Raw genomic sequence first — 24,554 nt, 5'->3', positions numbered from 1 at the left:
TTTAGTCCTCAGACATATGCTAGGAAAACTACTGCTTAGTAATAAGGGGACAAAGCTTCAACTCTTTCCAATATGTGGAGATGGCTACTAGATTTTTTTGTGGAAAGAAATAATGTGCATTTTACCCATAACTCAAGTAGCGCTTCCAAGACTTGTCAACTCTGACCTCCATCAGAATAGCCAGCCCGTAACTGGGAAGGGAAAGTTCTAACTTCCACAAGTGACCAAGAAAGAGTTGGGTTCCCCAGCAAATGCTATATTTGGGAGGACGGTTGGTCGGTCAGGGTGCAGGAAACTCAAGCACACATTAGATAACAGAACAGGTAAATTGCAGGAGGTGGCATCCAGGCACAAGCAAGCGTGCACTACGGCAATAAGAAGGAAGCTCCAGAGGGGAAAGAAACCCCAAACCAAACAGATTGGGATCTCACGCACAGGAGAACGGGAAAAGCAGCACCAGCCCGACCTGGAGATCCTCGAGCTATGAGCTACTAACTTCTTTTTCTTCCTTTCTTTCCTTTTTGACTTATTTTTAATAAAAGGAAGTGAAAAACAGAACAACCAAACAGAACAACCAACAGAACAAATGAAAAGATGAGTCAAGTTAAAGGGCAGAGAAGAGCAGAAGGACAAAGGGATAAAGGTCCTACTTTGCCTCATTCTCTGTGGGTACATGGCCATCTACCTGCACTCCACAAAAGTACAGAGCCAGATCGTGTTCTGCAGGTTCTGTAACAGGTTAAAAAAAAAAAATCTCCCAGGAAGTTACAGCTAACTCAAATTCTGAACAGACACACAGATTATTCTAGAAGGACAGAACTTGACTTGGGTAAGAGAAACTACACCCTATACAGATGCAAATACTGAACACAAGCACAAAGAAAGAATTTAGATGGAAAAATAACGTACTTGGTCTTTTACAAAGTTCTCTCTGTAGAGATATCCTAGATCTCCCATGATTTACAAGCTTATTAGAGAAAGCTGTTTTAGCATTACTATAGTTGAGGTTGTTACCGTATTTTTCATTAATTCCTCTTTGCAAATTAACAAAAACCTCAGAGCAATAACTTGTTCTATGTCTATCTGTGAAATCAGGTATATACATTTATTTTAATGTTTACAACTTGGAAGTCCTTGCATTTTGCCTTTCTTAAACAAAAAGTTTTAACATCATAATTCAAGTTCCCAATTCTTATGTGCAAATCTATGGCTTCCTTCCTTTTTTAATATAATGAGACAAGATTATTAGCATACAATATTGAATCAATTCTGCTGCACATTCTATAAAAAGTAACAGTTACATAAGGAAAATAAAGTCTTAATTTTTAAAGAGATCATGAGAATTTTATCTATATTTAAGCATCTATTAATTGTTTTTAGCATCTTGGAAAACAAAACAAAAAATTGTTTAGCATTAAAAGCTGCCTTTGCACTGCTATACACATACATATCTGACATCGCAGACTAACAATTTAAAATCAAAAGGAATCTGAGACAGTAATTTGTGCTGGTATAGATCTAAATTAAATAGTTTTTAAACAGGAACACAGGACACAGAGCCTTGAATTTTATAAGGGTTATTCTGTTTACTTTAGTGTTTTAAAAACAAATATTAAGAGGAAATGCAATGAGAAACTCCATGCAGACAACAAGCTGCTGTGCTCAGACAGTGATTTCAGGCTGAGACTTGGCAAGGCCATAATTCACACTGTGAGAAAGGGAACTGCACTCAGCCACTGCTTCAGCTTCTCGCCTTCTCCTTGGATCTGCTCTCCTCCTGGCTGTCCAACTATTACAAACCACAACAAAGTTGCACTTCAGTAAAGGAACTAGATTCATCAGGTCGGGTAATCACTGTATGCATTTTTCTTTCCATATTATAGTGAATATTCTGACGTTCTCAGAAGCTGATATTAATCCATTGCAAAAATCTACTTAGATACTTAACTTGAAATTACTTTAAGAGTGACATACTGAGATGATATCAATGGTTGTTTCATTTCATCACATGGCTGTTTCATTTCATCACATGGCAGTGTACTCAGAGAGGAAGGCACAACACCAGAAAAGATACAACGACACAAGAAAATACAAGCTGGGGGCTTCTATCTAAAAGAAGCCATTAATTCTAACACCAAAAATTCCAGAACTACAATACTGTTAAGCAGATCTGTTTCCCTTACCTGCTGATGGTTCTGCAAAAGATGTATAACCAACATGGAAGCAAACTTGAGAGCTATGCTTTGAACTTCAGTGCTGAGAAAACAAGGTAAAGAACATTTTATAAACCCCAGCTATTTCTGCCATCTTTTAATCTCTAGAAAAAAAACAGTTAGCTCTTACTCATTCCTGACTATCAGCAATGGTTATCAGCTGAGCACTTTACATTACAGAACCTGATGCTTGTTTTTAGTTGATATGCAAATGAAATATGCTCTTACTTTCACCTCTGTCGTGTTTGTTTTCTATCTGTATACTTCCCATAGAAACACAGATTTGAAAATGGAAGCCAAGTCAAACAAACCGGACATTATTTTAAATTATAAACCAAAACATTTCTTTGAGCTGGTGTTAAACTCCAGGAATATCTCTTCCGCAGCTGCTAGAAATGTTACTAGTGCAGAATATGCTAATTGTTGGCTCCCAAGCCTCGATGCTGCCCAGTGGAGTCCAAGAACACAGCATATAGATTTAGCATCATGGCTCCTGAAGGGCTTGTCTCACCACAGAGAATGGCAACACCTGAGCAGTAAAGTCTGCTATTTCCCTCTAACATCACCAGTCAGTGCTTTTTTACAAGTATCTTATTTCATTCCAGAAAAAAATACTCCACATCATCATTTAAACTTGGAAAATTTTGTGCAAATCAGCAGCAAATGCACACAGTTGTAAAATGCTGTTCTCCACTCTATACCCTAGATATTCTGCATTGGCAACACTGGGGTGGAATGTTTATATGGCTTAAAAAAAGAGAATATTAAAATAGGATGGTCTTGCCCTTAGAGCCTGGGCACTTTAACCCTGTCTGTCTATTTCATTATGAATAGACAGACACAGCTTCTAATTCAGTACAAAGTACAAATTGGCTCCAAATTTTCAGTGCCTTCTGCCAACTTTACATTCTGATTAAGGAGTGAGAACCCTTAGGGTTAACCATTTCTGCCAATCCAACATGTGAAATCAGATCTGTCACTCTTCCCACAGACCATCTGCAGATAAACCAGGATGGCAGATTCACAGCAGATGAGTGTATGTTTGGATCATCGATCCTATGCATTATGGTGTTTTGCAATTACCATTCAGGAAGAGCTATGCTCACTGACTGACAGCCACAGTAACTTCATATCCCAGAAACTGTATTACTGCACATTTACAGGGTGCTTGCCTGTAAGACTTGGGGACCTTTTAAATAATACATATCTCTGTCTTACATCTCCGAAAAATTTTCATCAAGAGCTCTCTTTATTCAAATAACCCACAATCACTTTTCAGAAACACTGATAGTCCAAAACCAATAAATTAAAGTTTTTAAAATATAAGTATTTTAACAAGCATGAAAGACCACACCTGTTGGAGAAATCTACGATGTCTAAACTCCAGGTTAAAAGCTCATTTGGATTCATTTTTATAGAGCATTCAACCTTTGGAAGCACATTTCTGAGATCCATATGATAAAGAATTTCCAGCACCTGCACACAAAATTAAAAAAAACAATTTACAAACAATCTCATGATAAATGTGTAATACTTGAGATCAATAAAATACTAACTTAAACCCTACTCCAAGAACAAAAAGATCCTCTCCTGACAGTGCTAAGAAAAGCAAGAGGAAGTTCTTGGTCTTATACAAGAACATGTTACAGAACTCTAGCACAGCTCCTATTCAATGTAAAGAAAACCAAACAAACACAACACCCCACTCATATACTATTTAGAAAACATGATGCGTGTTTGAAATATGTTTTTAAAAGGAAGAATATCATTTATTGAAAACATATCAAATGCCAAAAAAAAGTACCCTTTTACCTTGCAAAAACATTGGAGATTTTTTTCCTTTAGAGCCATTTTGAGAAGAGCGCCTTCCAAATCAATGAGTAAACACGATACACCTCCTTCTTCTTCTGCAACTTGCTTGGAATTTATTTGCTTCAACCAGAGCAGTACTGCTTCCAACGCAAGCAGACGTACTTCATGACACTCACAGTTAAGAAGATGAACTATTGACAAGGATGGCTTGGCTATTTTTTTTGCAATAGGTGAACTGCTGCTCTGGATGTCAGGATCTGCATTCACCAACAGCATTGATATCACAAGTCTGGTGATGCTCTGAAGATACTGTATCAGTCCTGGAACTGCAGATGCGTAGGGAATGCCAGACATCAAGTCAGAATCTGAAATAACTCTGTTCATCTCTTCCCAAAATCCAACCATTTGTATTCCTGAAATGAGAATAAAACTAAGTCAAGTAACAAATAGATAATGTTACCATCTGATTCAGACCATGGAGTCATTCTGAAGTTGAAAAACATCAGACATCTCAAGATAAATTCAGGCGTGAAATTAAATCATAGTTCTCCTTCATTTTGAACTGATTCTGAATTATAAACCATCTTTCTTCAATATAATGTGTATTCATACTTAAACAGAAAGAAATAAGGATACAAACTTTTCTGAAAACTATAAATTGTTGAACTCGGGGATGAAAGCTTGAAACAACTTTAAAATGCTACAATACTTTGCAAATAGCCTGTCATCTTTGCCAATTGTAGTTCAATAACTATTTCCTTAAATGAAGGTACTAATATAGTATTGAAAATTGTCTATGCTTTGCACAACCACTGTAGAAACTGATTAATACCAATGGACTGTATTAAATATATTAGAAAACCAATGTAGGTAGTTTAGAAACCTTGAAAAGCACCATATGCAATGATATCATACTTGATAGAATAGCTCTAGAAATCAGACTGGAGAAAGTGCTGTTTGTCAGCCTACCCATCTGCAACTGAAATCAGGAGAAACAAGGAGAGGGCCATTCTGATAATACCAAAAATCTCATGTTTTGCATAGCTCCAGTCAGTAACAATTACTATTAAGGTGGTGCTCCTTCCAGTAAATATACCTGTCCTATCTGTATTAATCTATCTGAAGAACTTACTGATTAAAAAAAAAAACAGTATGCTTTTCCTACAGCTATTAATTTTGAACAGGTAATACAGCTAAGAGAAAAGAAGCTGCACTTGAATGCCTCTCATACATCAGCAAAGGAACCATGGCATTTCAGCCAGTTACAGTGGCGCAACCAGCCCAAATGGCACAGCACAGCCCAAGAACCTTATGCAGTGCGTGGCCACCTCATGGAGTGAACTAGGAGGATTCTGCTATCTGTGATGCCAGAGGTTTTCAGGCTCCAACAAAAGTGGCAGAAACAAAACTGCCAACAAAACCATGAGCAGAAAGTGAAAGGAAAAAACCCCACAAGAGTACTTTCACAAAGGCTGAAATCCTCATATGCATCGAGTTCAACCTTCTTGTCCATCATCAACAGGAATTAATAATTTCATAATATCAAACCAAAGATTTTTGACCAGTTCAGCTGTTTCTGTAGCTTGTGCTGCAAGGAAATTAATACACTATATCCCACTTAATTCAGATACACTGGATACATGAACTACTGGAAAATCATGAAGAAAAACTCAAGCACAGAAGTTTGAGTTTTTAAAAATATCAAAATACATTGAAGGTAAATACAAAGATTCAAATTTACTTAGATTTCTTCAGTATCTCAAAGACAACAATTCATTGCCATATAATTGCTATTTATAATTAAGCATTAAGCAACTAAAAGCCTGTCCAAGAACTACCACTGGATTGCTGAACTTTACATGAAGCTTCAATGCAAATATGGGTTTGATTTGTTGCTCATGAAGACATGTCCCTAATCCTTCTGTTTGCACTTAAATATCCTGCCCTTTCATATTCAAATTCTTTCAAAGTTATCTTAATTTGTTTGACATTTACATAGAAACTTGACATGGTTGCACATTGTCTAGCATATAAGGCAAAAGCATTTTCTGAGTAATTCTGGACAAGCTTCGAAGAAATCTAGTATTTGAAAAAGATTTTCAGACATATTACCTAACCACTAGTTCTGTCATTCATTTTTCACTACAGTTCTTTTCCTCAATGAGCTTGAAGTAGTCAAACAAACCATAGTATCACTGAGAACCTATGTTACAGCATAATCCTCTGGAGGACACAAGTAGCTTCCATCTCTTTAACAGACAAACTTGTCTCTTTTTATTTGCTACATTTTCTAAACCCCTCCAGACTGGCATTACATATTGGCATGACAGCATAAACTAGTATTAACGCCTATGTCACACAACAAGTATCTAACTGCCAGAATTCCCTGATTTCTGAACTGTCTGGCTGCCTTGGAGGGGGATTAGACCTCCATTCCAGTTATAACACAATGTGACTCCACAAACAGTTAAACAACAGAAATAATCCCAAGGCAGTTCAAAGAAAAAGGTTCAAGTTCAAGCACCTTAGCTTAAGAAGAGGAACAACTTCATTTTTGGAGCCTTGCACCTTCTCAGCTTCCTGTATCCTTCCTTGCTCAGCTGCAGTTCAGCAATACCCAGGGCCACCTGCTCAGCTGTTCAAACCATGCACACATTCCCAAGTACGCCTCAAGAGAAGTGCTTTTATTTCCCATCAATGTTGCTTTATATTGAGGGATAGCTACCATATGCACAAGTAATAACATTAAAAACCAACAGGATGGAAGATTCAAAGCTCTAGGGCAAGGCAAGGGAGAGCAGCATTAGGCAGGCAAAAAGAGATAAACACTAGGCTAAAAGGAGGAAGGTGTCTTTCCTTTTGTGTCAACAGTGCTAGAGCCTGCAATCTAATATCAGAGAGAGTGGCGATCCTTCCATTGACTCCGGGAACTGGCCGAGCACCAAGCTTCAGATACAGTTCGATAAACCTTCATTTGAGTTTTGTAAGGCCAGCATAACTTCACTCCAAGTCATCATCTCCAAAGACAAAAATTTTCATATAAAAACATGGCAGAGCTACTCACTCCTAGAACTAATAGTTTGCAAAGTCCGTGATACAAGAGTCATCTGCTACAGATCCTCTTCTTCTGTACATATCAGATAACTTTTCTGGCTTGGAAGCCTTCTGGATGACTTCTGTTTTTCCCATGTAATTGTGAAAGACCAGACACTGAGGCTCATCCATCTTACAGAAACTCTCTTTAAAACTGGATGTCTCAACAGCAAGGCTGTCAGCAAAATCAGACTCTCTGCGTGTTTGCTTAGCCTCAACACACCACAGAGCAAATCCTTCTGCATTCATCTTGTGCTCCACATTCTCTCCAACACTCTTTTCTTATGTACCGAAGGAAAGAAAGCCCCCGTTTTCTTACAATGTAGCAGAAATATTCTTGCTTTCAATTTCATCACTAAGAAATCTTCCCCGGTTTTCATGTAAATGTTTTCTCTTCTGCTTAACTTTCAAGTAAACTCTTTTCTTTGGCTTGCATCAAAATATCCAACTAAAGCAAAAAACCCACACTGCTTCCCAAAGTAAATACCTGGCTCTGCGGTTAAAATACAGTGAAGACATACTTTTATTTACAAACAAAATTCACTGTACAGTTTGAAAAACCAGCTGCTGTGAGGAGGAAGAGCAAATTTTGCCTTACCAAACAAGGATCCCAGCAAACAGAAGTCTTGTCCAGGATGCTGGCAGATATTAAAAAAGCTCCCAAGAATTAAGTGCATTAATTCCCACACCTTCCCCCTCCCCTCAAGGATTGCTTCATTTGTGGGTACAGGAATAACTTGGCTCTTTTCTAAGAAGGGACACATCTTACACAACAATTTGGCTTTCCTCACCACAGTGCACAAATATAGAATCATAGAATAACCAGGTTGGAAGAGACCCACTGGATCACTGAGTCCAACCATTCCTATCAAACACTAAACCATGCCCCTTAGCACCTCGTCCACCCGTGCCTTAAACACCTCCAGGGAAGGTGACTCAACCACCTCCCTGGGCAGCCTGTGCCAGTGCCCAATGACCCTTTCCGTGAAAAATTTTTTCCTAATGTCCAGCCCAAATCTTCCCTGGCGGAGCTTGAGGCCATTCCCTCTTATCCTGTCCCCCGTCACTTGGGAGAAGAGGCCAGCACCCTCCTCTCTACAACCTCCTTTCAGGTAGTTGTAGAGAGCAATGAGGTCTCCCCTCAGCCTCCTCTTCTCCAGGCTAAACAACCCCAGCTCTCTCAGCCGCTACTCATAAGGCCTATTCTCCAGCCCCTTCACCAGCTTCGTTGCTCTTCTCTGGACACGCTCCAGAGCCTCAACATCCTTCTTGTGGTGAGGGGCCCAGAACTGAACACAGTACTCAAGGAGCGGTCTCACCAGTGCCGAGTACAGAGGGAGAATAACCTCCCTGGACCTGCTGGTCACACCGTTTCTGATACAAGCCAAAATGCCATTGGCCTTTTGGCCACCTGGGCACACTGCTGGCTCATATTCAGTCACTGTCAACCAACAACCCCAGGTCCCTCTCCTCCAGGCAGCTTTCTAGACAGACTTCTCCTAGTCTGTAGCACTGCATAGGGTTATTGTGCCCCAAGTGCAGGACCCGGCACTTGGCCTTGTTAAGCCTCATGCCATTGGACTCAGCCCAGTGGTCCAGCCTGTTCAGATCCCTTTGCAGAACCTCCCTACCCTCCAGCAGATCAACACTTCCACCACTGAGATATCCATACAACATCTATATCACATCATCTAGGTTTGAGGTTATTTTTTTTTAAATCCTATTTGTGAACAACTGATTTTCACAGTCAGTTATATGGTGTTAAATGATCTTTCATGGTCTGAAAATAAAGAGGAAAGGAAAAGGGGCAGAGTGGAATTAGCAGACCTGGTGAATCTCCAGCTACAAACTTCCTCAAAGTTTAGCAAACTCTAAAACCAATGCCTTGCCTGACTTGCTGTGAAACTCTGAGGATTACTCATCCACTTTCTTCTGCTTTTCCCACAGTGGAAGGCAGGCACTATTCTGTAGAATAGTAGGTACATACAGTAAGGACAGAAAAACTCCCCTGTGCAGGTATTAACAAGCTGTCAGCTGATGGACAGTTCAGCTGTCTTCCATCTCAGAGATTCTACCATACGTTCAAAAGTGACATGAGTAATTTTAATTCCTTCTGTATTCAACATCTAAACTTGTTTAATTGCCTTGTCGGATGACATACATGACTGTTCACGTATTTCTGTTGTATTAGGTAATTTTACAGTGGCTGCTTAGGCTTCTGCCAATTGGACATGTCTCTTTCAACAAGAATATACCATGTCAGGGCCTTCCTTCTCTTTCTGTGATTATGACATATCTAAGTATTTGCACATTTTGAGATAAATATATAGATCAACACCTATATGCAGCCCCTCAACCATCCATGCCATCTTCCTACTAGAGGCTTCAGAAAGGAACAGAGCAGGCAAAAAGAGGAGAAACTATCACAGCCACTAGAAAACTTAATCACACTCTGCCAAGTCAGACAAAAATTACGAGGAGCAGGAAGGAAATGCTACTGCATCTGCAGTTATGGAATATTACGGAAAGGGTGTCTGAGGATTCAAAATCTGGAAATTCACCATCATTCACACAGACCTGCAAGAAGTTGCAACTATCTATGGACTAAGAAGAGATTACAGTCCTTTGTCCTCACAAACTACCATCGATCCAATGGTATCTGAAGAGATCATATGTATAGAGAGGAGGCTGAAATGTAATCAGTGTGAAGAAAATATTTTCCAAGACAAATATTAAGAACTATATTCTTTCATATCTTCCCTTTTTATTAAAAGTGGATTAGGTGAAGTCACTGGTACATGGGAAAAAAAACCCCAAAGACAACAGAAAAGCACTTTTTATTACAATGTGGAACTAAGATAACTGTTGATGATCCGGAAAAGGGCATATTTTAAGTAGAAAGTTTTCTTTTGAAGACATCTGCAACATCCTCAACATCCGATTCTATGCATCAGTATTCACAATACAATTCAAACCTACAAACATTCATGATTAATAGAATCCAACAATAATAAATAGTTGGGACAGAAGTATCCCATTGCATTTTGTATAGTATAAGGGAAAGGTTTCAAAGGAAAAGAAAGGGCTGGGGGGAAGCATTTGATCTGGACACCGAGACTGCTAGTTTTCTTACAGCTCCTCTCTTGGCACAGGGCCAAGTTTTCTACACCCTTTTTTTTGCATTCATAGAAAACTATAAAACTCCCTGGAAACAGTGCAAGTCAGTGGTACGTGCTAGAATCAAAAGAGAACCTGAAACAAGATTTCAGAAGAATGAGCAGTCTTCATCTTCACATGAGGACAGAATTGCTAACATTAACAAACCCTATCAGCTCCAGTCTCCTGAGACACTCATTTCTTGTAATACTTTTCCATAGTTCCTACTGAACACAGCATTCCAGCAATATCATTCTCTACCCTCCACATCCTCTCCTTTCACTGCGCCCCCACAACCTTTCTGAAAACACTTGTATTTTCCTTCTCCCAGGTCTGTGCCACAAGATCCACCTCCAACATTGCTGTGACTACCTGCTGGTTTTCCACACCTCCACCTCCTTTCTCTCAGCATTTTTTCCTTTTATCCACAGTCCACTTACTTTGTCTTTCTGTCTTGTACTCACTTTACACTGTCTATTGGCCACCTTCACATAGTACACCCCTCACTTGATCTGCCTCTGGCATTTTACTGTCTGTGCCACTCCCCATTACTCCTCATCTGTTGGACCTCCAACAATCTCATCCTCATCTTCATAATTCTCATGTCTGCACTGAATTAGAATATTGAGTAACCAACTACACTTCCTTTTGACTTGTCTAATTTAATGTCAGTAAGCATAGCCCATTCAGATTATTCCATAAATATGTTTTAAATCTTTATTTTGAGTCAAAATAACAACATCGACTAAGTGCCCCAGTCAATATACCGGCACACAAAGTTTATATAATTTCTGACATAACAAAGAAAAAATGCTTTCAATTTGTTCAGATGGAATTTCTTAAGTTTAAGCTAATTAGACCAAATAACCAAAACACGCATTAACAAGCTGCCAAGTGTTTTTGTTCAAATAACTGTCTGGCCACACTTCTTAGGGATCGACATAAAGAAAGTTAAAGTATGGCTAAAATAATCAACCTAGTTATTCCTGTCAAATTTTTACTATTTAAACATTATTAGTTAAGTTTGCCTGTAGAAAAACCTGTTCGTTACCATGTACCTTCTTTACAAAATAAGAAGAATAAGAAGTACGATATAGAAAAAAATGTGGGCACAGTCTTCAAGTGTTATCTAGAAGTCTTACAAATCATATCATTCTGGCAAAACATTTAAGAGATTCCTACTTTAAAAAGGATTTGTGCTTTCATTACAAAGCCTCTAGAAGTTTGTTAATGCATACCATTTCTACTGATACATTATATAACTTCTAATTAAAAAGGAAAATTATAACTAAGAAAATGATATTTATAATATATCTTATTTAAAATACAATGTTTTGTCATATTTGAAAGCACAGAAAATGACAAAACCAGTAGACATTTGTACAGAATTGTCCATGTTTCTGACCTCATATACAACTGTGATGCACAGTATTTCTTGCAATTGTTTCTGGTTTTCATGGGCAGAATTTAAGCATCTTAGCTAAGCTACATCTACAAAAGGTTTAGCTGTTTGGAAGACAGTAAGAAAATGTAAGCCTGTTTTTGCAAAACTCAGGGAAAGAATATATTACTGAGAGCAAAATACAGGCTGTTCCATTTTAATATCAAAACAACCTATTTATGAATAGGATTAATTATTTAAATATTGAGTAACTGTTCCCACTGACAACAACAACAGTGGAGTTTGGTTAATCTCAAGAACTTTTATAAATTCTTCCACTCTCAGATGTAAAAAGGAAAAATGAATGGTTAGACTTCAAGTGGCAGTTTCTGCTAGCTCCCAAATTCATCCTATTCGACATCCTACTTAAATGCTTTCTCCTTCTCATCACACATGTATTTAGAAGACACTATACTCGATAATAGTCCAAATCAGCCAAGACGCTGACAGCATATATATAAGATTAAAAAAACAAACAACTTGGAGGGATTATCTTCAGCAATTTTTACTTTCATCTTTCTCCTGACTTCTGTTCTACATTCTGTTTCACTTATGTTGACAGTCGTCACAGACTCAACACAAGACTTTATTGACAAGTGCCATTTTTTTTTTTAACACGACCCTGGGTAAAATATGCTTTCATTGTCAAGTATATTTTAGCGAGTTTTCCCTCCATGAATTGACAAAATACTATCAGAAAACTCTTCTGAGATGTGAGCAAGAAAGAAAATGTGACTATTTTGTTTTGTGGCATTCTTCATCTGTCACGGAGAGATAGAGCATCCCAGATCTGAGCTTTCACTGCAATTCACCATTCTAGCGCCCGTGTTACCAGCACTGCAGGATCACAGTAATAATCTCATCTTATTGTTTAGCTCCAGATACCTATTTCCAGGAGAAGATCTGAAAGGAATGTCTATGATGGGTCTTCTCAAAAGTCAACATATTCAACAGCGGAATCTTATCCCCTGGAGCACTACATCACAGCATAGCCTGTCTGTAGTCTGGTATTGTGTCTCTTGTAAAGTCCAGCTCTGAGTGCAAAGTGTGTAACAGCAGACAAATCCATGGATCTGTAGCACTCAAGCTTGCAAGATCTCTCCTAACTCCAACTGATCAAGACTCGTGAATTTGCAAATAATTATAAACCCATCTAAGCCTGGACATGTTCTCATCTGTACTCAGAGGCATTTTTCCCCTCTGAAAAAGCCTACAAGTGTTATTTGCTTCTTCCAGTAATGTTTGAAATGTGATGTTCAAGACCTTCTCCCTGTTTCCTACACCATCCACTCTGGTGCTAGTTTACTTCTGGAGAAGCAACTTAACTGCTTTTTAGCAGGGTACAAGTGCTAGAAAATTGTCTGGAAGAGGATAGCATTTTGCTACCCATTAGATTGAAAAGGTCCAGAATAACTGTGACTGAAAGTCTATAAAAACAGTTACTGTGGAGACAATATATCAAAGATCTCTGCAAGAACAAGTTCACCGTATATTATTAATAATTATTAATACTGACAATAAACATTAGCTCATCAAATTATCCTAGATCTGGCAAGAACTATTGTTTGCTCTCAATAAAGGCAAAAGTTGTATTCTTAGTTATATATTTTAATACTTTTTTTTTAAAAAAAGGGTCACTTCATTTTTTTTCTGAGTTCCAACTGTAATTGATAACTGAAAAAAAGAAGTCACAAGTTTACATGGTCTTTGCATCATGTGTTGTTTCTGCATATCAAAGGACCCTCAGGCACATCAAGACCTGGAAAAATGCTCTAGATTTTGCCTGTCAACTCAAGGAAAGAAAATTGCACTTTCCCAGTGACATAAATCAGGCAACACTTCCATCCAAACCAGCAAATCAGAATAACTACAGGGTTTTTTTTGTTTGTTTCAAGGTAAATAATCATCATTTGGCCAGCAATAAATTTTTAGCTGGACAAGATGCTTTTGGTATCCATTACTCCCTGCCTTCCTTATCCAACATTTTAAATTGTTTTGAATTTGTGGAGGAAATTCCCTAAGGGCTGTCCTGCACTTTAAGAGACAAATTTTATTAATTGAAAACAACAAATCACTTACAGAAAATAATCATAATGTAGGAAAGGCCTAGGCAGGGTTGTACTCTGAAAATCTCTTTGTAATTGTAGCCCCTTTAGACAGGCATAATGAATTAGAACTGGTCTGATTTTAACCAGTTGCAGGCTCATAACATTGCATTCCTGTTTCTGTTGATGAAAATCAGTTTCACCCTGTGGTCTGGAACTCATATACAGTGCTTCCTGGGGCCTCTTAGATAAACACATCAAGAAAGAGTTGGATTTGGATTTGTCCTTCACTCTTTATTCATTGAAACAACTTCACAATTCAAGATTAAAACAGAGAAAAACTGGCTCATAACCAGAGATACACATATATGAGTAAGATATTTAATCTCAGAAAAGTATAAAGCTTCAGTTAATAATTATTCCTTACAGAACATTTAAATGTGAGACTCAAAGCATTCATTTTTAACTGCTGAGTTATCTTTCTCTTACTGTGTCATGGGACACTCAGGTTCTATTTAATATAAACATATTACTCCTTCATTTCAGAAGGGTTTCTGACTGTGAAACATAAAATTGTCCCTGATGTATCTTCAAGTTTTCAGAACCATATTTCATGTCTAAATTTCCACTCTCCATAGATATTGCCAGCAATATATCATTATAAACCTATAAAGGAATGAAACGTTTAAGCAAGACTATACTAATGAACTATCCCTGATCAGACAGCCTGCAAAAATAATTGCTTTCTTTCTAAAGAAATTGTACCTTACAGCACCCAGGTTTGGAACAGTCCACATAAACTCTGAAAAATAAATTAATCCACTGCAGTCAGTAATCCAGCCACAGCATGGTGTAGTCCCTCAGGCTCAAAGGGCTAATCACAAGTCAGAGGCATTAAAAAAAAAGAAGGGAGTTTCCCTGTGTTGAAAGGTCAATAAAAAAGTATTCTTTACAAATGCACAGCAATTGTTTAAAAACCAAAACATAAAAAACCTGAAGGTATAGGAAAGAGACTGAAATTTAAAAGAAGAGTGATGAGGCCAAATGTGCTTGAAAGGGACTTCAGGCATTGTTTTTGTTCATTTCGCAGACTTGAATTATTGATGGTAGATATACTTTCACAAACATTAAACAAACATTAAAGAGCCAGGAACTTATCCCTAGGGACATGCTATATTCAAACTGCTTTATATAGGGTGGTGCATTATTCCCTATGAGGCATGCAGCCCTTACCTAGTCACAAACACTGGCCAGTACCTGATAGAAAGAGACCTAGAGTACAACAATATCTAAAACATCTTGACCTCTGAGACCAATAAGAGAGGAACGACTCTTCAGACAACATGAAAGATCAGATCCATCTCCTGGAGTCCTTGGACCCTAACCATCTTCTTCTAGTACAGTGGAACCTACCAGTCACATATTTTTCTATATGACTATGTTTCTGTTGTAAGGGCTAGATTCTCCATCAACCTGTCTGAAGAAGTTAATTTCAAACATGCTCATCATCAACTCATCTTCCTGACAACTATCATTATTTGTCCTGAGAATTCAAAATAAATCACACAAATTGCAAACATGGAATTAAAATGGAACTACGTCTACCAAAGGTCTAAGCAAAAAAGCAAAAGTGGTTTTAAAATTAAGAACAGCCCCCAAACAAGACTATCTGAAATAAAGAATGGTTCCAGTGACTTAAATATAGTGCTAGAACTATTCTTTATTCATCTTCCTCGATTGACAAGGTAATTTATTACTCACTTTTTCATGAGAAATGAATGAAGCAGGCCCACAAGGAAGCTAGCTAGAGCTGATTGAAAGTTAGCTATACACAGTCACACTTGAAAACATAACCCCTTCCTCCACACTATCACTAAAGCCACTGATGGTTCTGAATAGTCCTTTAAAAACTTCACAGTGATAATCAATGTGAAAAAAAGAAATTTTAAGAAGCTCTCAGGGTTGTTTTTTTATAAAACTTCTAAACATGAGAAAACATTGTTTCTCTAAAACATTTTCAGGTGTCACACAAAGGAATATATCTGGTTTTCAGGAAAGGTTAAAGTAGCAATATTCTGGGATTTGGATTTTATTTGGATTTACAAGCTTGGATCAGAAAAACTTTTTGGAATACTGGAGAGGATCTTCTTTGTTGTTACATAGTTCTACGATTAGGAATACTGCAAGATCATGGTTTTCAAGCTTTGACATGCAGCCGTACCTCATTCTTCTCATAAACAGCCGCAAGGACCAGCTCTACGGAAGGGAGAATAAAGGGGCCTTTTATACAAAGCAGCTAAAGGACTCCAGCATTCAGCAGACAGCAGGAGTAAAAGTAATACATTATTGTTTCCCTGGATTCAACAGAGCTCAGACATACCGCACATATACCATCCTATATATAGAACAGTACATTTGACTTACCTTGCTTTTGAAACTTCCCCAAGTCAGTACTCAGCATCACAAGGATATCAATATAGGCAGCTCTGGTCACCAAACAAGGATTTGGCCTAGAAAAATCAAATTACTAAAGATTAAATCCTTATAACACCTATGTTCAGAAACAGCAGTGAAACACACCAGGTTGGTGTGTCTATTTTACTTAATTAATGACAATCAACTACTGATCAAATTGGACTGCATATACAAAATAATTAGCCCAAGCTGTTAAAGCTTCACTTCCTGGTCCACTCTGAATGGCAGCCTCTAGCAGAATGGCAATACTCTTCCTCTTTCCATTTCACCAAATTGTAGTTGGAAGAATCAGCTTGCTCTGGCAACTAGTGTGTCTTTGTTTTATTTATAGATAATGTGTGGAACCAAATACATTAACAAAAATAAATCTTCAGGTCTTATTGTTACAGTTTGTGAAAGAGACAATTCCCCATAAAAGACAACATCTTTTTAACAGCCACAGTGCTCACACTGTTCTGAAGAACACAGAGGCATGCATGTTTTTAAAATTAGATTTTTTTTTTCCAGACAAGAATATTGGGGATTTTGTGTGTACAATGGAAATTTGTAATAACCTACTTTCTGCTCTGCCTCTTCAAGTTGCAAGTAATATACACTTTTTCTACAATCAGAAAAGTAAAATTAGGTCAACACCTCTTTTCCTTATACTGCTATCACTGTATGCTTCATCCAGGAAAACTTTTCTTAAAGTATAACTCAATATGTGAACAAACAGGAAATCCAGTTCAAAACAGAGGAACTATTTTGATAAGTCCAATGGGACTTGCACTAAACCAAAAGCTTCTTAGAATCAAGCAGCACAAGCTTAAAGTATGACTAACTTTGTCCAGCATTTAATTTTTATTTCATCTGGCACCTTCTTTGTATGCTTAGCTTGATGTTTTAAACTCTTTCAAAAAATTGTTAATTAAAAATGTTACAACAAACATTCTCAACTCTGTAAATCTTTAAATTCAAGAAAAAAATCTTTTCCAAAGAAATTATGTGACCATGACATAAAAATGGAAGGTCTGAGCTTCTTGCATATAAGTTTGGCAGCTATATTTCCCTGTGGAGAGTTAGCCTATGATTCTGTTAAAAAAAAGACAACTTTTACCAGAAACACTGCTGTCACCTTCAGGAATAAACTCTGTTATAAGCCTAAATTATTTATGCTTTCTTTTGTGGCCTACAATATTAGGCATACATGTAACACATAGCAGACTACATACTATCAGGATCTCTCCTTGAAAAGGTTTTTTATCATTTTGTATAAACAGGCTTTTTAATACACTTTTTTACTGGTGAAGTAATAAATCTCCCAAACTTCTCCATGCTTTCCTCTTACCACTTGCCTTAAAGCACAAGAACTAAAAGTCTTCCTTCAGAGAAGATGCACGTGAATAAGGACTGATACCACAAGAAGACATCACAATTTTAATATGGCCTGGTTTTAAAAAGCTGTATTACAAAGACTTAATTCCTATCTACTGTGACTAAGCAAACCTCTCACAATGGTCGCCCAAGTTGTTCTTCACAAAACTGCATTGAAAACACTACCAAGAAACGCTCACAGGGTTAGAAGCTCAACCCATGAGAAAACAGAGTGACAAATCAGTCAAAGGCTTAGAAGAAAAAGAAACCGAGAGGCTTCTCACAAGTACTCATAAAATAGATGAAAGCAGCCATGACAGATTTCAATTAAGATGAGGAACATAACGGGTGTACTGCCTTTCAGCTCCTCTGAAGAACAGAATTATTCAGTCATTTCACTGGAAAGAAAATTTCCAACATACAAACTGTGCCTTCGGAAAAATATGGCTGATGCAACCTTTACTGAAGAAGTGACAACAGCTGACTTTTTTTTTAATCTGGTCCAGCTTTTAAGCATCTGCCATTTTATTTTGAGTATGCACATATGCATGTTTTGATTTTGAAATGAGGCTTTTCTAGCATAAAACATGCCAAACGATTGTTCTTGGCTAGCTCCATTGCTTTGCTGATGCTAGTGAATTCTCAGCTGTATGTGCCAGACAGACACAACAGGAAACTCAGTTTTCCAAAACCAAGAAATTTCGGTGTTGTTCAGACTATAGCAGAAAGCTCATTCTCAAAGACAATCAAATTGTGATTTGCATAACAGACCTGACAGCCAAAAATCACATGCTGAACGTTTCAAGTGATACACTGAGCAGCTTTTAAGATGACTTATTCATGCAGAGCTTCAACAATGAGAGCGGGAAGAGTACAAGATGTTTCTTTTTTAATGCAGATACCCAAATAAAGCGGTGTTCTCATAAACAACTTTGAAGAAATCTGTCTCCAAACAAGAAAGTCACAGCAGCAGCAAGAGTGGGAGCTTCAGGCATCTGGAACAGCATTCCTTTTTTTTTGTCCAAAACCCAAAAATTAGTTCATTTCCCTTCCAACCTGGATGCTGATGGAAACAAATACATCATTTGCTCGCTCCAGATGATAAACTATATGTGACTGTGAACAGGATAGAGCTAGAGGTGGTTAGGACTCTCATATCTAAGGGTACGTCCACACAGAAATAGAAAATTGGTATCAAAACAATATTCATAGTACTACACATATATGTCATTGGAGACAAGGTAGACAGACTTCTTTCTCATTCCATTTTCAATTCTGGTATGTGAATATAACATTAGAAAAGAGTTTAAGTTACTGGCAGGAGGAAACCTTTTGTTAGCCATTTGCATCCAGGGATTTTTTTAAAAGAAAACGGTTAAAGGAACTAAATGGTCCTTTACAACTCTCAAGCTCCTCTTCAAATGCCTTTGAAGAGGCTCAGATTAAACACTTACAGAATATTATATGTCCAGAGAAACAATAAGTCATTTATTTTAACAAGGAACTGCCTGGTGGGTGAATCAGGAAGCGTTCCCTTTATGAGATATTCCCTCTCTGTAGATGTAAATCAGATTGGGCAGGTCCAGAAGCTCCACATGTAATACTGCGCTTTGCTCCAGCTGGCCTTGGCTACATACAGTAGCGCTGGGACCACTTCGATTTCTGTTTTGCCTTTACCACCTTTAAGTACCACGGACTGCAGCTTAGGTCTACATAACATGAAACTAATCCTAGACTCTCACAGTTTGCAGCTCCGCAAATATTTTCTTCAAGTTTGATTCACCTTCATAGTTAAGTCATACTCAATTTAAGGTAGTCATTGGTTTGCTTATTTTGGATGGCAGATCAATTGCAAACCAAACTGGCATTTATTGGAGAAATCAGCAATATGTGGTCACAGACCTCCTATGTACCCTGCTCACACAGACGGTTTCAACTGTATCAGGAACACATGGCTTAGCTTTGAAAACTCACTTTCTCTTGCATTACTGTTTATTTTAAAGAAGATCAACACTAATGAATTACGAAGCAAATTACCTCCGCTTCCAAGAGAAACAACAAGGAGCAAAGAACACAGAAAGCTCACACATTTGGCCTCAATTCTGTCAGAACACTGGGAAAAGATTTAAACATTAAATATACCACCTCTTGCTTCTGTACCCACTGAGGTCTGCAGAGGCCCTTAAACATAATTTCTACTTACTACAGGGCACCACTTATAACCATTCCAATTTCTATAGATAAGCAGGGATGGCCAATACGTGTCAAGCAAAGCAAGCACCAAGGAATTTCAATGCATAACTTGTGCAGATTCTCTTATCAACCCCCCCAGTTTTCAATGACACTATATTACATGACTTAAAAAGATGATAATAATACTTTCTCCTGGCTCACTCCTCTTTTTCCAAAAGAGCATCATCTCACCACCATCACCACCAATAGTAACAATATTATATTGAATTTGTTAAATAAATAAGATAGATACAAGTCACCAATTATGAAATCAAAGTTGTTTGTGTTAATGTTTACACTATTAGGTTTTGGTTATTCTTGTCAATAGAAATTCAATATTTGCCAAAGATGTAGCTTATTTTGATCATATTTTTCCACATTAGGAAACAGATGTTGCAAGACTATTAGCAGAACAGCCACTATAAACATAGAGCGACTTAAAATAGTTACTAAGCATTAAACGACATAAAAATCAAAGCATATTTGCTCAAACTCTCAATAAGCACTTAACAAGTTTTAAATGCAACCTGCCAGTCAATGTCTATTATATAAAAGTTCATAACATCTTTCTTGTGAAGTAGTTTAGTTACAGATATCTTAGTGTAGTCAGCGATTTAAGGGATATCTAAAAAAAACTACTTTTGCAAAAGGACTCAGAAAAGCTCTGTGTTTTGCAGCTTCCAAGTACTTAGGGGAGTCTGAAAGATTTCATATCTTCCAATCAATGCTTCTTTATGACTACAAGCTAATATAATTTGTCAAAATGTAACATTATTTTATTAAAGAAATAACAAAATAGAGTTTCCTCCTAATAATAACACATACATTACAGTTTTGGTCACAATAAATGAAAAACTACACATGGTGTCAGTCAACATTTTTTTCAGAGTAAAGTGCAGTGTTTAAATGACTGTTGGCTATTTCTGATCTATTCACTCTGGTTACTCTCATCCCCAAACTTTAAAAATTGATAACAGGATTTGGCTAATGAATGAATCTAATGTAGAACTCCTCTCAGAGTTACACAACTAACAAAGCTATCTACAAATCGCTGTATTTTGTCCAAAAAGTTCACAACACACTCTGAAGCATCAGAGTAAAGAAACCAGTGTCATCAAAATTGCAAGAGCAACTCTTCCCAAGACCAATTCATATCTGCCTTGAGCACAAGAAGAGAATCGTCTTTACTACTTGAGTGACTGTTTCCACTTCCAGTTCTAAAGTGGTCTATTAATTAAATGAACTGCCTACACCTTCTCTGGTCTTTAATTAAAAAAGTCACTTTTACTGTAATAAAGTATGTTTCTGGAGCCCTCAGGTTGAAAAAGCCTAAAATGCCTGGAAGACAGACCTTTTCACAGGTTTAAACCTATCAATACTATTTGAGGAACAGCCTTGTATTAAAAGAAAATCTGTAATAATTTAACACCACACTATTCTTCTGTTTAAATAACATATTATTGTCAAAATCCCCTCCTCCCCCAGCAACACCTATTAAATTTTGTATTTTAGCCAGCAGAAAATAAATCAACCTGCTAGTGTTCAATTTAAACCCCAAATTCTCCTACTTTCTAGCCAGCAATATTACACACAGTTTTTACCTTCAACAGATAAATCAAATTAGTTTCCTAAACATCATATTCTAGCTAATACATAGGATGCTGTTGCAAAAGCCTTTGCACAAATTCTTGTATTTCTGAACTTTAAAAACATTTCTGATGAGTCAACATTTTCTATACAGTAACGGCTGGAATTTCACCTTTAGGTCTGATGTAAATGCAAGGAAGAATTTGGATTAAGTCCAATACATCCTAACATGAGCCAGCATTTGGAGACAGGATCTGTGCGACTTCCTGCTTTGAGCTCCCAATCTGACTTTGTCTTCCATAATCTCAGCTCTTCAGGCAACTAAATTTTAGGTTTACAGTATATCTTTCCCTCCTTTTCAACTTCCAGCTCACCCCTTCCTGAAGAGTGGCAAATCTCTGCAAAGCATTCTTTCTTCTGGTAGCCAGATTTTTCTGATACGTGTCCTGCAATTGCATCAGCTAAATTATCTTCTAAAAGCACCAAGAAGTGCATCTTTTGTGATACGGTCAAGTCTACATATTCCTTAGGGGACTATCCATAGGGAGTTTTATCCTTGGATGGTTGCTGATGAAGCAGTCCAAGCTGGCCTTGCACTGACCATGTTTAACCTGCAGAGAGATCTGGAAAATTATCATTTTCACTGGTAGAGGTGACAAAGCTTATGTAAAGCACACCTACATATACAATGAGCAAGTGATTAAAAGATTAGATCTCCCATGGTTTTGGTTATTAGCTTTCAAATTCTGCAGTATTCTAAAGATGCAGGTTTTTCAGGGTTTTTCAGCCTTCATATTTTAATCTCTCAAAGCCTCCATCTGTAGCACTGAATCAACATGCTCTACTCGTCTTGAGGAGACATTAATAATGGATTTAATTATTAAACTTTGTCCACAGCATTTTTAAACATGTAATACAAAACCAGCACATCAGCGAACATAATGGCCAAAAGACTTACATTTAATGGAAAGCATTTAAAAAAGAAAAAAAAAAAGAAGCATACACTGCCAAGTAATCCTTGTTGAGTTCCTGGAAGCTCAGGAACACCCACACAGAAATACAAACATTTAGTAACGTTGCATCTGCTTGCCTTCTTGGTGCTGTTGAGATCTTCCTGGAGTAATTACCATGTGAACAGTCCCCTTGACTTGCCCATTCTACAGGATCAGTTCATCCTGCATTATAGCACACATTTGCTCCAAAGGGAAAGTTGTTGGTGTGGTGATTTAAGTATTCCTATCACCACCTAAGCCAGACTATTAAGTTGCTTTTAGCTTATCTGATAAAGGCAGAGAATTTATTACTTCAAAAAGACGCTATACAAATTATTTTTTCATTGTGATACCACCAAGAACATCCTGAGTTTCAGCTATTAAGAAAATTAATTTGTGGTCTGGCTGTCCTTGGCAAATGATACTGAAAGCTTGTGTTTTGTTAGTGTTGTTTTTACATACCAGATTGATAAAATAATCCTCTGTTCTCTTTCTTGATCACTTAATGAGAACTGCATGCAATCCCTCAGCAACGTCCTAAAAAACTCAGAGGTCAAACTAATCCCATGTGCAAATTTAATGAATTTTACACAATTAACAGCAGGGTTTTCACCTATGAAGAAGCAAGCTATTAAGACTCTTTTGTTTGCTTATTGGAAAACATTTTCAGATATAAGTGAGGGCTTACATCCAAAACCTGTAATTGTACATGGTTTGTGCCCTCTCTGAATGTTGCACTGGTGGAGGTAACACATCTTAAACAGCCTTATTCAAATCTTAATATTGCCTGAATATTCATATTTAAGTTTGGAGTATATCTATTAACCAGAGTGAAGGAATGTTTTATCTTATGCACAGTACATCTTAAACTTCAGTCTGAAATTGAAACATCTCTACTGGTATCCAAAGCAAATGTTCCAAAACAATTTATCACCAACTGCCTAAATAAACGATTTGTAGCTGTGTTAAGGAAACTGCTATCAAAACTGGTAAAAGAGTGGACTCGGAGCAGCACAGAAACATGAATAAGCCTGCTAAAATTACGTAAGATTTAAAGAAGTGCCTCCAAGAATACATTTATGAACAACAATGTAAATGTTGTGACTCTGCTCTCAAAATCCAAGACAAACCAGGCTAAATTATGCTCATGGGTCAGAAAGCGCAGATTAATAAATTACCACTGTGCACCTGATGTTCAGTGATTGTTCATACTGGTATGCTTCACTTTCAGCTGGAACAGGACACACACAAAACATTAAGGGAAATTTTTCTTCGTAAAAGCACACACATAAATTATTCTTCCAGCCCAGCTGACAGCACGTTAACTCTTCAATCTGCAACCTAGTAAAGAGACATCCATAGAGCCAGGCTCAGTCATCAAAACTACTCTGAATTTTTGACTATAGATGTATGATGCATACAGACACTAACAAAGGTAAATAATTGCACTTCTCAATGTGTAGATTTTAAAGACAGAAACAGAAAAGTCGAAAAGTTAAAAAACAGGAAGATGCCAGAGGCAGACATGAACTTGGAAAGAAATGAAGACTCATCCCGATGCAGTGAAAGAGGAAGAGGCAACAGGACTGAAGGACTATTTTGCCAAGGAGGATGATTTGTTCAGCCTGGGGAGGAGGGGATTGAGGAGACATTGCAATCTACTGCTTCCTCACAAGGCGAGAATCTCCTCACACTGGTGACCAATGAGGGAACAGCAGGAAGATGTGCCAGGGGAGATTTAGGTTGGGTATTAGGAAAAGGTTCTTCACTCAGACCATGGTGGAGCACTAAAACAGGCTTCCCAGGGAAGTAGTCATGGTACCAAGCCTGACAATATTCAAAAAGCATTTGGACAACATCCTCAGACACATGGCGTGAATGTTGCAGTTGTCCCATGCAGGGACAGAAGTTGGACTCAACAATCCTTATAGGTCCCTTCCAACTCAGGGCATACTATGATTCTGTGATCTTATATTCTCCTTAGCTGTTGCCTTCTTACTGTTCTGAAAGTACAAAAAAGCCCTTTCTTGCTCCCAAATAAACTCTATCTTCCAAAAATCACACAGGTTTCTTCCAAAGCTGCAGAAGATACTTGGGCATCTTGCACCTCTATCTGGATAGACCTGCATGTGCCTCTAGTAACTTCCACACAGCC

General features: G+C 37.6%; 1 protein-coding gene across 1 annotated transcript in view; it reads right to left on the bottom strand.

Moving 5' to 3' along the window:
* Positions 1-24,554, bottom strand: part of THADA (THADA armadillo repeat containing) — a 166,197-nt gene that overhangs the window by 32,376 nt on the left and 109,267 nt on the right. The window contains exons 30-33 of the mRNA XM_069852664.1: positions 16,185-16,270; positions 4,026-4,438; positions 3,568-3,689; positions 2,184-2,256 (exon numbers count right to left, since the gene is read on the bottom strand). Of these exons, the coding sequence (XP_069708765.1) occupies positions 2,184-2,256; positions 3,568-3,689; positions 4,026-4,438; positions 16,185-16,270 (694 nt within the window). The remainder of the gene's footprint in view (positions 1-2,183; positions 2,257-3,567; positions 3,690-4,025; positions 4,439-16,184; positions 16,271-24,554) is intronic.

The sequence above is a fragment of the Phaenicophaeus curvirostris genome, chromosome 2, assembly GCF_032191515.1.
Source record: "Phaenicophaeus curvirostris isolate KB17595 chromosome 2, BPBGC_Pcur_1.0, whole genome shotgun sequence".
In the NCBI taxonomy this organism is placed as follows: Eukaryota; Metazoa; Chordata; class Aves; order Cuculiformes; family Cuculidae; genus Phaenicophaeus; species Phaenicophaeus curvirostris.
This window is presented reverse-complemented; position numbering and strand designations above follow the sequence as displayed.